This window comes from Bombina bombina, chromosome 9, assembly GCF_027579735.1.
Source record: "Bombina bombina isolate aBomBom1 chromosome 9, aBomBom1.pri, whole genome shotgun sequence".
NCBI classification, from domain to species: domain Eukaryota; kingdom Metazoa; phylum Chordata; class Amphibia; order Anura; family Bombinatoridae; genus Bombina; species Bombina bombina.
Genome location: NC_069507.1, coordinates 83,313,012 through 83,331,077, shown reverse-complemented (window position 1 = coordinate 83,331,077; position 18,066 = coordinate 83,313,012). Strand labels below are relative to the sequence as shown.

The window sequence follows — 18,066 nt, the reverse complement described above, 5'->3', positions numbered from 1 at the left end:
TAGGGGTCGAGGTACCTTGGAGGTTCAAACCAATTGATCCTTTCCGACCGTTAACATTGCTTCCTAGTGTAGTGGCTCGAGTCAAGCAGGCGTCAGTGATGCTGACTGCTCCGTCTTGGCCGCAAAGGATATGGTTCGGATCTAGTGGGGATGTCATCTCCTCCGTGGAAGTTACCTTGTCGCAGGGATCTGCTGACCAAGGTCTCTTTGCTCATTAATGTCTAGATTCTCTGAGGCTAACTGACTGGAGATTGATTGCTTAGTCCTAGCCAAGAGAGGGTTTTATGAGAGTTATTTTTACTCTCATTCCCCAAGGCAGAGCATACAGTGATCTGAGATGTCATCACAGAAAGAATGGGACACATGCAGGAACTGTCAGCGATTTAACTTTGCAGCACTGCTCCACTTTAGGCTGCTCTTTTCAAACAGAGCTGTGCTCTAGCAGCATTGTGTACGTTTTCCTTAACACGGTGCATTCAGAGCAAAGTGCAGTTTGAAGTGAACAGTCAAATATGCAGTAGAGCTGCAAAGCAGCGTAAGCATCCATTTATTTTATTTAAAAAAAAAAAAATGGGGGGGGGAAACATTTTTTCTAACTTTGACCCCCCAAAATCTGTTGTACATCTACAACAACCAAATGCTAAATAGTTTCTACATTTTGTCCTGAGTTTAGGAATACCCAATGTTTACATGTTCTTTGCTTTTTTTTTTTTTTTTTTTTTTTTTTTGCAAGTTATTGGGCAATAAGTACAAGTAGCACTTTGCAATTTTTTTTAGCAATAGTTACATTGCAACACTGATATCTGTATATAACCCTTCACATGTGTGTGTGTGTGTGTATATATATATATATATATATATATATATATATATATATATATATATATATATATATATATATATATTTTTTTTTTTAAAGAAGACAACCTAAGGTATTAAACTTGGGGTATTTTTTTTTTTTTTTTTCTTCTTGCAACCATTTTACCACCAATTTATGCCACAGTTTTTTATTTTTTTTTTATTTTTGTGACACAAATAGCAAATTGAGAATACATATATACTGAGAACGTTAAGGGTTACTGCCAAAGAACACCCCAATATGTGTTCAGCAACATCTCCTGGGTACAGTGATACCACCCATGTATAGGTGTGTTGGGTTCTCTGGGGGCTAAAAGGCCTTAATTTTTAGGAGGTGCATTCCAGTTTTCCTACTTGTGATTTTCAAATCAGTTCATCATGCATCCATGTCCTACTTGGGACATTTTTGAAGCCGGCCAATGTAATTTACCCCCATCAAACCATATATTTTTGAAAAGTAGACACCTTAGGTAGGGTATTGGAAATGCTGGTATTTTAACACACTTGTGCTAATTCAACCACCAGCCATTGCCAAACTTTTGGCTATTCATTTTTTTGTGTTTATTTTTCACACACATTGTACTTTGGCAGTAACACAGAACTGAGAATCCATGCCTAAAGAACACCCCAATATATGTTCAGCAACATCTTCTGAGTACAGTGATACCACCTATGCATAGGTTTGTTTGTGGGTTGCAATGCCAAACTTCTGACATGTTTGTGGGGTTTTTTTTCTCCACATTCAACATATCTTCTTTTTGGGGGCCTTTTTACATACCCCAATTTATTTGCTTGCCATGAACGTGCATGTATTTGAAAAGTTGACACCCCCAATGTATTGTATATGAAGTGTTTTGATGCCTTTGATGCAACTGTTTTAGCAAAAAAAAAAATTGGAGTAAGTATATGGTGCTAATATTTTTAATTTTACACACACATTTTGATTTTTTTTTTTTTTTTTTGACTGATTTAGGAGAGCCTGTTGTAAGTTATTGCAATAAAACACTCAAGGTTGTTTTCTGCAAGACCTCCTGAGTACACCCCCCCAATGCATAGGTTTGCCAGGATTTTGGGAAGGTTCAGTTACAATTGTATGACTTTTTTTTTTAATTTGAGTTGAAAGTGAGTATTTCTGATGATTGGCCTATCTTTAGTTTGAGGCATATCTCAAACCCCAGTTTTATTTATTGCCATGAAAGTGTATATATTTGAAACATTGACCACCCCAAGGTATTGAATATGGAATGCTTTGATGCAACCGTTTTAGCCAAAAAAATTGGAGAATGTGTATGGTGGTAATTTTTTTCAATTTTCATTTTTACACACACATTGCTGTTTGACTATGATTTAGGAGAGCCTGTTGTAAGTTATTGCAAGAAAACACTCCAGGTTGTTTTCTGCAAGACCCCCAGAGTACACCCATGCCCCCAATACATAGGTTTGACACGGGTTTTGGTAAAATACAGCACCAATTTTAGAACTTATAAAAAAATAGAAGAGTGAAATGTTAAAATCTGGCACAGTAAAAGTTAAAAAACAAACTCGACAACAGTAAACATACCCCCCCCCCCAAAAAAAAAACCAGAACAGATATATATATTTGCTTTGAAACCACAGCCTATTACAATGGGTTGAGCTTCAGGTAATATCAGATCTCATTATGTTATAACTTTCATGTACACAGACTTGCTTCCTTATCTTATATTTGTCTGGAACACCAAAGCTCAATACATAGAGAGAACAATGGAAAATTATAATTTTATTACTTAACTATCATGCCCCCACTTAGGGTGTAATCTCTTCTGCTGGCTGTGTTTACTTAGGCTTGTCAATAGCATATACGCAAGTATCAAAACTTTCAGTATAGGTTGGGAAACCACAAGCTAAATCAGCTATTTCAAATGCTGAAATATGAGTAAAGGAGCTACTTGCAACCAATTTAATACACTCTCTAGCAGGTAAAAAGGATCACTGGGAATAATTTAAAGGGGAGAAAGTTTTTGGGTGAACTGTCCCTTTAAGTAATTTGCAACCTTTTTGTACCAGGCCCTTGTCTTCCGCATAATTAGGTAGGGCTGCAGTAGCTGATCTGCCAGATCAACCCCACCCATATGCCGGTTATAAGCCTTGTGCTCTCAGCTCTGTCACGTACATAGACCTCCACAGTCCTTTCATTGTGGATGGTGGTAAGAAGGTACACCTCCTTGTCTCTTTACTTAACTACTAACAGCTCCTCTTGGCGCTGAGGTCCCCCCCCCCTTTGTAGCCGAGTGCGTGCAAGTTGTGCTGGGAAACCTGCGCGGTTCGTTCTAATTGTACCGCAAGCTACTGTATCAAAACAATACAATAATTGTCTAGATACAAGTGATACCCTTTGTTCATCAGGGGTAATATCAGGTCCAAGACAATCTTGCCAGTGGTTCCCATATGTTCTGGGCAACCTGGAGGGTCAAGCTGGATATCCTTTCCATTGTACACCCTGAAGACCTGAGTATACCCAGTCTCGCTTATATACCTTTTACTTTATACCTGGAGCGCTTGGAAGGCATATACTGCTTGAATCCCAGCCTTCCCTTATACTTCATCAGGGATTCATTCACGCATATATTCCTTAAAGGTGTATAAGCCTCTGCAAACCTGGCAGCTAAGTGGGTAATCGGGGGGGCGGATTTTATACAGCCTGTCAAACTGGGTATGATCCCTAGGGGGCACAGGCTGTCGACGAAGTGCATGAAATATAGAATCATTTTAAACTTTTCCAGAAGGGTCCTCCAAAAATAGGATGTGCATTTTCAAAGTTTTTAAAATATCAACACAAACTAGAGTTGTTAATGCTGTTTAAAAAAAAAAAAAAAAAAGTGCTCCACTTTTGATTGGGAACCATAAAATACTTTTTGTTTCAGGGTTTTTCCTCTGAAACATCGATGAGAAGGAAGATGATGGCCTTTTATTGCTCTCAACTAATCAATAAAGGGGTGGTTGCCCGGATGGTTTACCCTGCTAAAATTATTGTTGAGGACAATGGATCCAGACAGATTTTCAGTGATGTTAAAAAATATATGGCTATGAAACCATGATAGAGATATATATATATATATATATATATATATATATATATATATATATATATATATATATATATATATATATATATATATAGTGGGACCTTGGTTTACAAACGACTCGGTATACGAAATTTCGGTTTACGAATTCAAAATCTTGAAAAAAATTGTCTCGGTTTAAGAATTTTTTTCGCAATACGAAACAAATGTTCCGGTTTGCCCCTCGGTTTACGAATTTTTTTCGCAATACGAAGCAAGTGTTCCCTGCATACTGAAGTGTGGGTAGCAGTTGGAGAGGTTTTGGAGCCATTTGCAGCAAGTTGTTGAGCCTTTTGGAGCCATTTGCAGCAAGTTGTGGAGCCTTTTGGAGCCATTGGAGCCATTTGCAGCAAATATTTGAGCCTTTTGCAGCAGGTTTTGTAGACTTTATTTGACTTTTTCTCTCACCTCCGGAACGCATTAATTGGTTTTCAATGCATTCCTATGGGAAACCGTGTTTCGGTTTACGAATTTTTCGCAATAAGAAACATCCCGGAGAACGAATTAAATTCTTAAACCGAGGTCCCACTGTGTGTATATATATATATATATATATATATATATATATATATATATATATATATATATATATATATAATTTTCATGCTATTTAATGGAGGATAGGATGGTTTGTTATTTGTTTGTCCTATTGTGCCGGCGATGTTGGAGAAGCAAAAAATTAGCTCCAGAGTTGTGTCCCTATATATACACTGTGTGTGTGTGTGTGTGTGTGTATATCTCCATCTCTCTATCTCATACATTTTCTATGGCATTTTGGGAGAAGATTAAAATACAAATATTCCCTTTTATTAAGGAAAAATTGGTATTGGGTGATGATTTTAATTTGACTCTGTGTCCAGAGTTAGATTGTCCAAGAAAAACATGTTACAATATAGGAAAGGAGCTGAATATCTTAAGAAATTTTGTTCTAAATTAAAACTAGTTGATATCTGGCAAATTCTTAATACCCATGTCCAGCTTTTTTCCTGTTAGTCAAAAGCTCACAGAACTTTTTCTTGAATTGACCCGTTTCTAATTTCGGAATCTTTATCTATTCATAAAGCTGATATAGGTGAGATTGTGATATCAGACCATGCGATTATCTCTGACGTTTTTTCTTTCTCTTCTCTAGTAAAACTATTCAAAACCTCAATGTTAGTTTATCCGTGGTATCTATACAATAATCCTAAATTTGTTATTTGGGTAAAACAAAAAATGGAAAGATTATACGCATAACATCTCTTATCCTAATAAAGATGAAGTCTTTTGGGAGGCTTCTTAAGCAGTTATAAGGGATGAAATGAAGGCTTATTTAAATATTTGGCATAAAAAGAAGAGTGCTCATGAACTCCAACTATCCAATTAGGTTAGGAATGCATATAAAAAATGTGTCACTTCGTTCAGAAGTAAACTAGAATAAATTTATATAGAGATGAAAAGGGAGAGAGACCTCTTTCTGACACAAAAAGCACAAGAAGAGGAAGTAAAACTTAAAATTGTTTGCAAATTCATTACTTTAGTAGATTATGTTTGGAATTTAGATCAACTTAAAAAAAAGTTCCCTTTATTGAGATCTGGCCATTCTAATGTTAGACACAGTTAAAGCATTTGAATGTATCACGTGGGAACTTCTTTAAAGAGCATTAGCTAATTTTGGCTTTAAGAATAATTTTGTGAACTTTATAAAGAAATTATATTTGAAGCCAATATCATTTCTTTTAGTTAATGGTACTGTATCTACGGTAATTACGCTGCAGAGAGGCACGAGACAAGGGTGCCCCCTGTCACCTCTTTTTAATATAGCGTTAGAACCTTTAGCAGTGCGATTGAGAGGAGTGCTAACAGGGATTGCTGTTGGTACACTCACCCTGAAAATGCTATTGTATGCGGATGATTTATTTTGATCTTTTTAGAAAATATCTCACAATCAATACCAGCTACAATGCAGTGTCTGGAAGAGTTTAACTCATTTTCTGGATACAGAATTAATTTGGAGAAAAGTGAACTGATTTGGATCGGGAAATCCATGAATTTGCCATTTAGAGAAGTGGACTCTATTAAATACTTAGGTCTTGAAATATATAGAAATCCCAAACACTAGTATAAAACTAATTTTACAGCTCTTTTTCTTAAGATCCAAGAAGACCTTTAATTGTGGACATCTTTCCCGCTTTCTATTACGGCTAGGGTTAATCTGATTATTAAAATAATTTTTCCCTGAATTTTGTACCCCCTTCAAAAGCTACCCCTTTTCATTTTAAATAAGGATTTGGGTCAGCTCTCGTCGTGGTTTTCGAAATTTGTATGGAATGGTAAGCTTGTATATCCCTTGATAGACTCACGCAAAATCGTATCTCCGCTGGTTTAGCTCTTCCTATTCTGAGATTATACAATTGGGCTGCTATGCTTAAAATTGCCATAGATTGGGTCACGGACACTAATATATATATATATATATATATATATATATATAGTTTCTTCTACTGAATTAGTATCGCATTTTGTAGCTCCATGGTCTCTGAAAGCTATTTTACATTGCCCATTACAGAGTTTACCCTCGAATGTCGTCGTTCTTCTTTCATTTAAGAACATCATCATTTTGGCCTGGCATAAGTTTTACTCTTTGTTGCAGATTGACTTTACCTATTCATAAATTTTACCCACAATAGGTAACCTGCAATTTACTGCAGGTATAAATCAAAAGGTTTTCAAAGTCTGGTCAGAGAAGGGACTTCAAAACATTCAGCAATTATTGGATGAAAATAGTCAAATACTATCTTTGGGGCTTATCTTTCAACATTATGATCTTCCTCATAATAACCTTTTTGCATATTTTCAACTGAGGCATTATGTTCTCTCTCAGAATTGGTCTTTCTTTAGATGTTTTGTGGTCCGATGTCAAGATTTGTATTCAGAAATTCAGTTCTGGTAAAGCTTCAATCTCTTTAATATATGATATTATGCTGTCAAAACAGGGTGTTATATTTTTGGATAGACTGTGTAATTTCTGGTTACCTGTTGTTATTCCTACAATAGATATTGATAAAATTAAACAAAGTTTTAATATCTTAGCCACATGCCAAATTTCTGTAAGCTGGAAGGAATCGCATATGAAACTTCTTAATGACTTCAATCTATCTCCTCTCAAAATATCCAAATTTTATCCTACCAATTCATCTTCATGTCCTCGATGTGCTAACAAGGATCAGATATGACTCGTATGTTCTGGTTGTGCCCTAAAATCAAACAACTCTGGCAAAAAGTAAATATTGGCTTAATAAAATACACAATACGATTTTTGTTTTGTCATTAGAAGAGGTTCTTTTTTAGTACATAGTTCTAATGTCAACATTCAGGTAACTATATATATATATTAAATACTATTATCATGACAGTCAGATATTTTATTGTAAAAAACTGGAAAGCTAATCGTATCCCGAGCTTCTCTCAAATATTGAAAGAAATTCAATCCCAATTGTTTATGAATCATTTCATTTGTATTTAGCAACTGAGAAAAGATTAAAACGATTTCTGGAAAGATGGGCTTTAATTATTAAGTCCTATTGAATTTTTTTACAAAAATTTATTATTCCCCTTTTTATCTTCTACAAATTTTGCGGAATTTGTCTTACTGGGTGTGTTCCCGGAGACGTGGATTTCGAACTATAGGGAAATATATTAGTAATCCATTCACTTGATAGTAGTCTTAGATGTTAGTGACCAGGGGAGTGGGGAAGGAGAGGAGATATCTATCATACGCTAAGTTATGCTAGGGGGGAAGACACTTTTTTTTTTTTTTTTTTTTTTTTTTGTTATTGTTCTGTTCTGACTTTTTCCGCTTTAGTTGCGGCAGTTTTTCTTATTTTTAAAAAAATTATAGAAAAATGCCAGAAAGCAAAAGATTTACAGTTTAGTATTATGTAGACTGAATAAATTTTTTGTTATATGTATATGCAATGATATAATTGTGTATGAAGATGGAAAGTTTCCTGCGTGGCACACAATTGTGATGTCTGATTTATGTCTGTGCACATTGGCAGTTAATAAAACCAATTAAAAAGATAAATAATATAATAATAAAAGAAATGTGGAATCATTTTATACCTGTTCCTCGACATACACTGGGAGAAAATGGGGGTAGAGCAGATGGGGCTACTGCGACAGTAGGAGCGGATGGAGGGTTTTCTATATGATCATATATCATCAAGCATAGTCAATGCCCAGAATTTTTTAAATTCTGGCACATCGATTGGGGCCCATTGTTGCTTTGCCAAAAAAAGAGTCAGGCTTTGCAGCATGGAACTGATGGACATTATAAATTAGTTTTGGTGACAATGTTCCCCAATACATCATCACCCAGAAACTTCTCCATAAATTGTTTGGTAGCTAAATCCTATGACATCCAGATTTCTTTCTGCTTCTATGAGTAATCAGGCTAGGGACAGCCCCATGATGCACTGGGCAACGGCATCTTTGAAGCCACATTGTGGTAGGGGGGCTTAATTGGGGTTTATTGGACTTTTTTTTTTTTTTTTTTATATTAAATGCTCTGCTGGGCTCAAAACGGAGCCCGGCATTCAGGAACAATATTGCAGGTTGCCTCAACATTGAGGCATCGCTGCAATACTGTTTGTGCGGCTAGAAGCTAGCACTCAGATTGCCCGAGGACATGCCAGGCACGTTCTTAGTCCTTAATGACCACTTTTTGTAGGACGTTAAGGGGTTAATATAGCAATGATGGTTGTGCAAAGCTGGGGAATGGATAGTAAAGGTGCTATCTATCTTTTCAAACAATACAAAAAAATATCAAGTAGACTGCCCTTTTATTTTTTTTTATTTTTTATTATAAGTGTGTGTAGTGATTCTAATGAACAATGATATGTATGTTTTAATGTCTATAGGAACTGCATTAGTCCATTTAAAAAAAAAAGCTTTTCATCAACAATATTATGAAAAATATATATTTAAAGAAGTGACTGAGAAAAATCAGCTTTTGTAAGAAAGAAATGTGACCTCCAGTTAATTTAAAGATTCAAAGTAGCAAATTGACACAATATACTTTGCTACATTAATTGAAACGGTCAAGAAATCTACAGATACAGGTAGCCCTCAGTTTACGCCGGGGTTAGGTTCCAGAAGGAATGGTTGTAAATCGAAACCGTTGTAAATTGAAACCCAGTTTATTATGTAAGTCAATGGGAAGTGAAGGAGTTAGGTTCCAGGCCCCTCTCAAAATTGGCATAAGTAACACCTAATACATTATTTTTAAAGCTTTGAAATGAAGACTTTAAATGCTAAACCGCTTTATAAACCTAATAAAATAATCACACAACACAGAATATATAAATAAACTAAGTTAAATGAACAAAAAAATGTGCTTAACAGAATTATAAACCTAATAAAATGATCACACAACACAGACTTCACTTGCATTTTTCTGCAAACAGTTCTTTCTATGCATTCCAATCTGGACTGATTTATAGACAGGAAGATCCTGATCCTTTGAAATCTGCTCGATAGCTCAGGTCTGGTTAAACTGATTAATTTCAGCTTGCTTGGCTTTGCTGCAACACAAGCAGACAGCTCCACCTACTGGCTATTTTAATAAATGCACTGCTTCTCAATGCTTTTCAATAGCAGTCACATGACTGGAAAAAAAGGTTGTTATTCTGAAACTGTGTAAATTGAACCGTTGTAAAACGAGGGCCACCTGTATACCCGTGTCAACACTGGTTCTGATTGTTTTCATTTACTTAACTTTTTGTTACTGTGTGTCTCTTTATTGCTGACTAAATTATGTATCTTTCTCCCCCCCCGCTTATTTTAAGGCATATTACAACATCCTGATGGGACTGTCTTGAAACAATTACAGCCACCACCACGTGGACCAAGAGAACTGGATTTCTATAACATGGTATTTTTGTTTGTGTTTCTTTTATTTAAAAAAAAAAAAAAAAAAAAAAAAAAAAAGCCAAAAGAATAAATACATATGTGCTATAAAGTACTTACCCATTTTATATGGTTTGATTTGCAATTCTGAGAATTGGGGGGGGAAAATCCAGTAAAGGGACAGTAAAGTCAAAATTTAAACTTTCATTATTCAGATGGAGCTTGCAATTTTAAACTACTTCTGTTAAAGTGATTAAAGCTCCAATTGTTGCATGCCCCCTTTGGCATTAAGCTCGTGGGGCCATGCAACGATTGGAGGAAGTTGGATTCGTCATTGATCTGCTAAAAAAAGCTGGAAATATGAGAGGAGGATCAGTGCTACGTTTTCCATAACGCAAAAGTATTTTAAAATTAAGCACAATTGTAAACTTTAATGAATTAAAGTACCCCTCTTTTTAAGAGTATTTTTTATTCTGGGCTTTACTTAGTTAAAGTTTACAATCACTTTAATACATTTGCATCATTCTCTTGGTATCTTTTATTGAAGAGTTAAACTAAGTAGGCTCATAAGAGCTTAGGAGTGTGCTCTATACTCTAACGCTGCTCCCATAGAGTATTAGACACGTGCACACCCTAAGCTCTTATGAGCCTACATAGTTTTACTTTTCAAATAAAAAATACCAAGAGAACGATGCAAATTTATTAACAGCAGTAAATTGGAAAGTTGTTTAAAATTCAATGCTCTATCTCAATCATGAGAGCTTTTTTTTCCCTTTTTCTTCTTAAAAGGGAAGAGCCCACAGCTGCATTCATTACTTTTTGGAATTAAGAACCTGGCCACCAGGAGGAGGAAGACACCCTAGCCAAAGGCTTAAAGGGACACTGAACCCAAATTTTTTCTTTCGTGATTCAGAGAGCGTGCAATTTTAAGCAACTTTCTAATTTACTCCTATTATCAAATTTTCTTAATTCTCTTGGCATCTTTATTTGAAATGCAAGAATGTAAGTTTAGATGCTAGCCCATTTTTGTGAACAACCTGGGTTGTTCTTGCTCATAAAGTGCTGTCCAGAGTGCTGAACTGAAACAAAAAAAAAACTTAGATGCCTTCTTTTTAAATAAAGATAGCAAGAGAACGAATAAAAATTGATAATAGGAGTAAATTACAAAGTTGCTTAAAATTGCATGCTCTATTTGAACCACAAAAGAAAACATTTGGGTTCAGTGCCCCTTTAAATACCTCCCCCCACTTCCCTCATCCCCCAGTCGTTCTTTGCCTCTTGTCGCAGGAGATTGGCAGAGAAGTGTCAGAAGTTCGAGATAGTCTCTTATGGAGGGTTGTATTCTTCGCTATGGGACTGGAGTTTTAAGTAATCCTGTCATCCTCTCAGTGAGAGCATGGGTGAAAGTTAGAGTTCGGAGATGCAGTGGTAGTTCTTCTGCATAACCATCCCGACTCGTATTAACAGCTCCTTGGTAATCGGCGTTGACGAGTTTCGCTGCCTACCATTCTTCACTCAAGTCCATGTCAGAAGCGAGGCTACTATCTGTCACACTTGAAGGGCCGCGTTCCTGTTCCACAGCGTAGATTCCGGTAAGATCGTTGCATTTTTTTTTTCGATATGGGAATGTACTGTTAACGAAACAAGATAGGGTCCCAGTGGGACTCCTTTTATCTTAATAAGGAATCTTGGGTTAATATCTCCTGAGGGGAGTTATTGAACAGGGGGGACTTTTAATCATGTTATATGATATTATCTGCAATGTGTAGCTTCACTTAGGCTCACAGCCTAAAGGGACATAACGTACTTCTTTCATGACGCGATCTCTTAGGATTGCACACTCTTTTGTGACTGGCACGGTGCACCCCATGACGGGTGCGGTTTCCGTTGTTTGATTTTTCACTTCCGTATGCTGACTGTGTGCGACCGAGAGAGTCTAGCTCGTGGGTTGTCTGGTTCACAGGAGGTGGTGAGTGCCCCAGCCATTGGGGGTGTCAAGGTGTTTAGGGAAAAGAAAAATTAAACTGGCACTACTGTATGAAAAGTAAGAAAAAGAACAGAGTACAGGGTTCCGGTGCTACCCCTTTAAAATAATCAGTTTGGGATTGGGGGGAGAGAAAAAGTAAGGGTTTTAAATAGCACTCATACTTACTAAATAGTTAAACATTAAAACTCAAAACTTTAATGTAAATTGATTTAAAATAGGGAAAAACATCCCTAGTATTATCATATAAAACCCACAAAAGACTGTGCAGCAAAGTGTGCCGTCAGTCGCTCTTCTGTTTCCTGGCCGATAACAGGAAACATCGGCTTCAGGTGACTAGAGTGACTGAACGGTTCTATAGCAAAGTTTAAAACAACAAACGCGTTTCGGCTAATTTACTAGCCTTTCTCAATGTGTTAGACTGACAGTATGAAACTGAATAAAACGAGGAAGGAGAATACGCAGTCTCTTTAAACTCAAACCCCCTTCAAAAAGGCCAATCCACTGTGTGTGTAAGTGGCACACCTCCTAAACCAATCATGAGTTGTGAAACATTTTTCCCATTTTGTTGAGGCTGTGTGTATGGCTGGCCAGGATATGAGTTAAAGTAACCTCTTCTTTTTTTTTAATAGGGTCTATGGGCTAGATTGATCAAAGCTGAGGCGTACAGGGACACGTATACGCGCCCCTGTACGCCTCAGCTTGCCTGTGGCGGGGTGAAATTACCCACAGTTAATCAACATTGCACACGAGCACAATTCTGCGCTCGCGTGCAATCCCGCCCACGCACAACAAATCACGCGTGGGCAGGAGCTGTCAATCTCCTCGGTCGGACTCTACCGCGGAGATTGAATTTCGCCACCTTAGAGGTGGCGAAGAGCTTAGGGAAGCAGCGGTCTAGTGACCGCTGCTTGATAAATTACAGCGAGCAAGTTCTTGTGAGAACTTGCAGCCGTAAGGGCTTGATAAATCGAGCCCTATATCGATGTTTGTCTATTTTATCTGTACAGACAGGTTAAGTTTGAAAATCAGTGTAATAAATGCCCAATACTTTAGGTCCATTAAGGACCAAAACCAGGCGCTTGCCATATGCAACACAATGTGTAAAACATACTATCCACATAAATGTTGCCTAAAAAAAACAGGGCGCCCGCGAGTCCTTCAGTACTAGTGATTACATGAACACTGACATCCAAAACGATCCCAAATTTGTAACACTGTGTATCGGATATTAAACAGAGAATAAAGAATAAAAACCAAATACCCATATTAGTTCCGCTACATACGTCCCCTTCTAAGTTATATTAGTTGTATTAAATAATCTTATGATATGCTAAGATTTAGAATCAATGTGATAGGGGTCTGTCTATTATAATTTCAAAGTCTCTATGATGCAAGGCACAAATAGATCTTTAATGTGTGTAGGTAAACGTACTGTGACTTTATCTGTAAATATAAAATATGTACACATTGATTAAAATTCCTTAAATTAATATAATACGGATTGAAATAGACATCTTGGACTGTGAAACACATCAAATCAAATATGTCTAATTTCCGTTCATTACATATAAATTACATCTATAATAGGTGTTTACTAATAAGATCATCGAACTTTCAATCTTACTTTGATCCATAAAGTAGGTATACAGAGTTAATGCAATTCATTGTTCCTATCTATGGAGTTAAAAAATGTGTATATATAGGGTAGATTAAAAATCCCTGTTGCAAAGTGGTTACAAATTGTAACCCTTCAAATACTACTCTGCTTCTAATTGAAGCAAACACACTGTTCAAATTCTAATCATCGTCAAAACAAGGGAAAGATGTGTATATATACTGCTTTAAACCTCTAAATAATAGACATTATACTCCTTATTTCATACAATAATTATGGGGACTTAAATTAGATTATGTTGGTACCCTTTTATTTAAATGGGCGATAAAGATTTTTATATTAAAGGTAAACTCTAGATATATACCCAATAATTATTGAATTTGTTCATCCCATGAGGTATGACAATGTTCAGATTGAAGACCCATTTGGTTTCCATCTTCAATAATCTTTGTTCAGTATCACCCCCTCTTATTCCTGGTTTTAATCTTTCTAGACCCCAATATTTCATTGCATTGGTATTTCCATTATGGGATTGTAAAAAATGTTTAGCTACGCTTGTAATCTGTTTCTTATTTTCTACATCCTTACGGGCAGTCCTTATATTGCTCAGATGTTTTCATACATGTTCCCAGACTCCAGTGTAGTCATACCTACATAAAACTGATCACAATTGCAAGATATACAATAAATAACATTAGTACTCTTGCAATTAATATGATCTTTGATTATGGAGGATTCTGATATACCCGACACGGAGGATGTGTCTTGCGATGAATATGAAATGGCCCGGGTAATGCCCATCATTTATGTCCCGGGTGCCGTTCTAGAGTACTCTCTCTTCTCCTGAATCTGGGAGTTTAAGGTGTGTTGAGCCATCCGCCTCAGAGGTTTCCATGACCCGTGAGGCGCTTGCCCAAGTACCTTTTCCGGCTATGCACACAGGTGTCACTATGGCCTTCACTCCTCCGGAGAGTGGCCTGTTTCTGCCGGAGGTTACGGCACATTTCCGCATGGCTATTTCTATGGCATTGTCTCATTTATATCTCCCAAGTGAAGTTTTGCTTCAATATTGTCCGTGCTCCGTTAAAGTCCATCGAGCGTGGCACCTTCTGGGGAAACGTTGGCCCCCTGAGGCTTCAGGTGCCCCAATCTCGGAGCCGAGGTCTCCAGTAGATCCGGCGAGGGATGATTTGGCCTTCCGCTATAGGCTGGCTTGCCTTCCGGTTCTTTTAAGACATGTTTTGGCATTGTTAGAGGATCCTAGTCCTAGTGGGCAGAGGGATGAAGCCAATCTCCTTACCGTCTTCATTTTTGGTTTCTTTGTGTTTTCCGTTCCATTTCTGAGCTTGGATGAATGAGGCCTCTATGGCTGGCCCGGCTGTGGTTTCATTCGCCTTGGGTGTTCACCCAATGGGTGCTGCCTTTCATTTTATTTGTGTTCCGGATGGATGGGTTTTAATTTGGTTTTTCTTAAGCTCAGATCTGTTAGTTTTCATTTGTATAAATGTTCTTTTACTGGAACCGATACTTGCGACTAGTGGTTGTGTGGGCACTCCCTCGAGAGTTGCGCACTTGTTGAATATTCAAATTTTCGTTTCCAGTTCATTTATTGCTCCTACTGGACACATTTTCTTGGACCTTGAACAGTTTTCAGATTGTCCTTATACCAGGCTGGTACTGGTCGGGCGCTTTTGCTGCTGTTACCAGGGTTCATGTCACCTTCGGGTGCTGAGAATGCCTCTTGGCCTATTCTATGGACTCCGGGCTCGGATCCTATTGGAGTTGAGGTCTGAGGTTTATATACAACTTCTCCAGACGATGGTGGAGTACCATCCTTCCCCCACTTTTGGGGGGGATCGTCTGGTCGAGTATGTGGGCGTGTTCGTTTCCTCTGTTCGAGTTCTGTTACTCTGAATAGGTGGTGTGCAGGGATTCCCTGCCTTCTGTGGGAGCTACAGCTCCGGCGTTAGCCTGCTCAAGGTAAAATTATTTGATTAAATAGCTTCTTCAAGCTCTCTGACTGTCGGAGTTCCTCGGTCGGACTACGGTCTTAACATCGAGTGTATTGCGCCACGGCCTGTGGCATAGTGGATATTCCATCTACCTGGAATCTGAGATACTAGGATTCAATTCCTGGTTCTTCCCTATTCTCAATGTTACGCTAGCTTTGGCTTGTCAGTAGTAGAGGTTGGGTGCGGAGGGCCGCCCTTCAAGGGTCAATCAGTTGTCTATTTTTTTTCTCGATACTCCGCTCTGGGTTTTGGGGGCGGTGCCTTACGTTCTCTTAGATGGCGAGCGAGGCCTTGGGTTATCATTTGCTTTCGGGTATTGATGTTACCCTGCCAGTGTGTGTGTATCACGTGTTGTCACTTGCTTATGAGATTTATTGCGATCCTTTTGCACTGGGTGCTGATCTCAGATGGAGCAGGAGTCCATTGTGGCTCTTGGGTTTGAGGCTATCTAGATCGCCAGGTCTACGGACTTTAGAGGTACGCTCCTCCTTGAAGGAGGCAGCTTAGGGTACTTTCAGATATTTGCATCTTGTGATAGGTCGTTGTCAAGGACCCTGACCCTGGCCCATGTCTCTCCATGGATGGGAGTGGACGGTTCGGTTTATGCTTGAAGTTTGTGGTCCAGCGGGCCCCTTTTCGCAGGGGCTGGGACTCTGAGAGATGTCTACTGACGGGTTTAGACTTTGGTCTTTCTGACGGGTTCCTTTCTGTCTTCTGGTGCACTTACAATGTTCCTGTAGACGCCAGATGCTTTTACCTGGGTTGGTGAAGTGGCTGAGGAGTCTCGCCTCTATGGTAGGGTTTTTTTTCCCCCGTTTTTTCTTTCCTTTATCTCCAGAGTTAGGGGTTGGGTTCCCGGGTTCGGACATACTTTAGTATTTGTGGAGTCCGGGGGATCCTTGGTCCTGCCTTGCAGGGGTTTTCCCTTCCTGCGTTCAGGTTCCTGGGAGGGGAACTGTGATGTTGTGTCGGGTTTCCCCGTTCCTGTAGCAGGAGGCTGTAAGTGGCTCCAGTGGGGGCTTCTCCCACGTGTATCCATTATAGGCATATTAAGGTTTAAGGGGAAATCTTCCCTTGGGAAGTGTGCCCTTTTTGCCCTCGACTGTGTGTAGGGGGTCTCGTACCCAAACACATTGTTTTCCTGACTCTCTGGAGCATGCTGTTGCAACAGCGGTTTGACAGGGGAATTTGTTCCTCATTGATCCTCTTCCTTTCCTGTGATCTGGGACTCTTGTATCGGTCTTTTGAAGCCTTTTGGCTAGAACCGTTATCCTGGACAGAAGGTTGGAGATCAGTTACTCAATGCAGTGTTGACCGTTTTTCTGCTGTTGCCTCTCATTGAGGGGGGACTTTGGATGACCTTCCTCTTCTCACTGGAGTCGGGAGGGGACGCTTCTTGGAGCGCTATTTGGTAGGCTGCTGCCCTTGAAGGTTTGCAGTTGCAACCATCTGTAGTGCTTTGCTCAATAATGGTGTAATAATGGTGGAGTTACAGCTCAGTGCTTTTTGTCTGGATGCTAGCAAGCTTGACGCATCTTTCAGGGGGTTGTGTTGACAATATACTCAGCCTTCCTTTGGGAGGCTGGGCTGTGAGAGTTCCTGTTCGGGCGGTTTGAGTTCTCTGGGAGAACTCTGTTCTAGCTGCTGGGATATTTATCCTGTTTCCGCTGTCTCTGTCTATCTAGCCTCCGGATCTAGATAAGTTATGGGGCATCGGGGGACTCGTAAGTTTCCTAGAGTACCTTAGGGTATGGTATGGAATTGGGGATGTGATGAGTTCCTCAAGTCCTTTTTGGGCACTCTTTCTTTTTGGGTTGTATGATCTAGGAAGTTTGTCTCTCTGGGCATTGCCTTGTAGGACAACCATGGGTTGTTCTAGTGGTTGATTGGGAAACGTTTATTTGGATTTTCCTGGTCTCTGGTTCCCTTTTGGGGGGCTGATGCAGTCCTTATGTTGGCTGGGTACATCTTGGGAGTCGTGTCCTGCGGGGCAGATGCCTCGGGGGTGGTTGGACCTGATGGACTCTAGGTCTGAGTAGTGTCTGGTTCGGCTTACCGGTGTGCATTTACCTGGGCTGAGTTTTTCTCCCGTGTCACTTGTACTTAAAATATTAGGGTGTTGAGTAATTCAGGCTGTGGTGCCTTTCGAAGAGGCCGCCTTTTGTACACCCCCCCCCCCCCCCCCCCCGTTTTCTTTTCGATTCAGAGTCCTCTGGCTTGGGTATTGCTTTCCCAAAAGTAATGAATGCAGTTGAGGACTGTTCCCTTTTTAAGAAGAAAAACATAAATTATGCTTACCTGATTTGATTTTCTTCTGAAGGGAAGAGTCCAAAGCTCCCGCCCGTATTTTTATCTTTGAGGCGGCTGTAATTTTTGTTCTTCTGGCATCTTTTTTCACCCTGATATTTCTCCTACTGTTTTTTTGTTCCCTTGGCAGAATGACTGGGGGATGAGGGAAGTGGGGGAGGTATATAAGCCTTTGTCAGGGGTGTCTTTGCCTCCTCCTGGTGGCCAGGTTCTCAATTCCCAAAAGTAATTAATGCAGCTGTGGACTCTTGCCTTCAGAAGAATGAAATTATCAGGTAAGCATAATTTGTTTTTTTA

The 18,066-nt window shown here is 38.9% G+C and overlaps 1 protein-coding gene across 1 annotated transcript in view; it reads left to right on the top strand.

The window, feature by feature from the left end:
- IPMK (inositol polyphosphate multikinase) overlaps window positions 1–18,066 on the top strand; it is a 103,193-nt gene that overhangs the window by 11,418 nt on the left and 73,709 nt on the right. Inside the window, exon 2 of the mRNA XM_053692231.1 lies at window positions 9,788–9,873. Coding sequence (XP_053548206.1) covers window positions 9,788–9,873 — 86 coding nt within the window. The remainder of the gene's footprint in view (window positions 1–9,787; window positions 9,874–18,066) is intronic.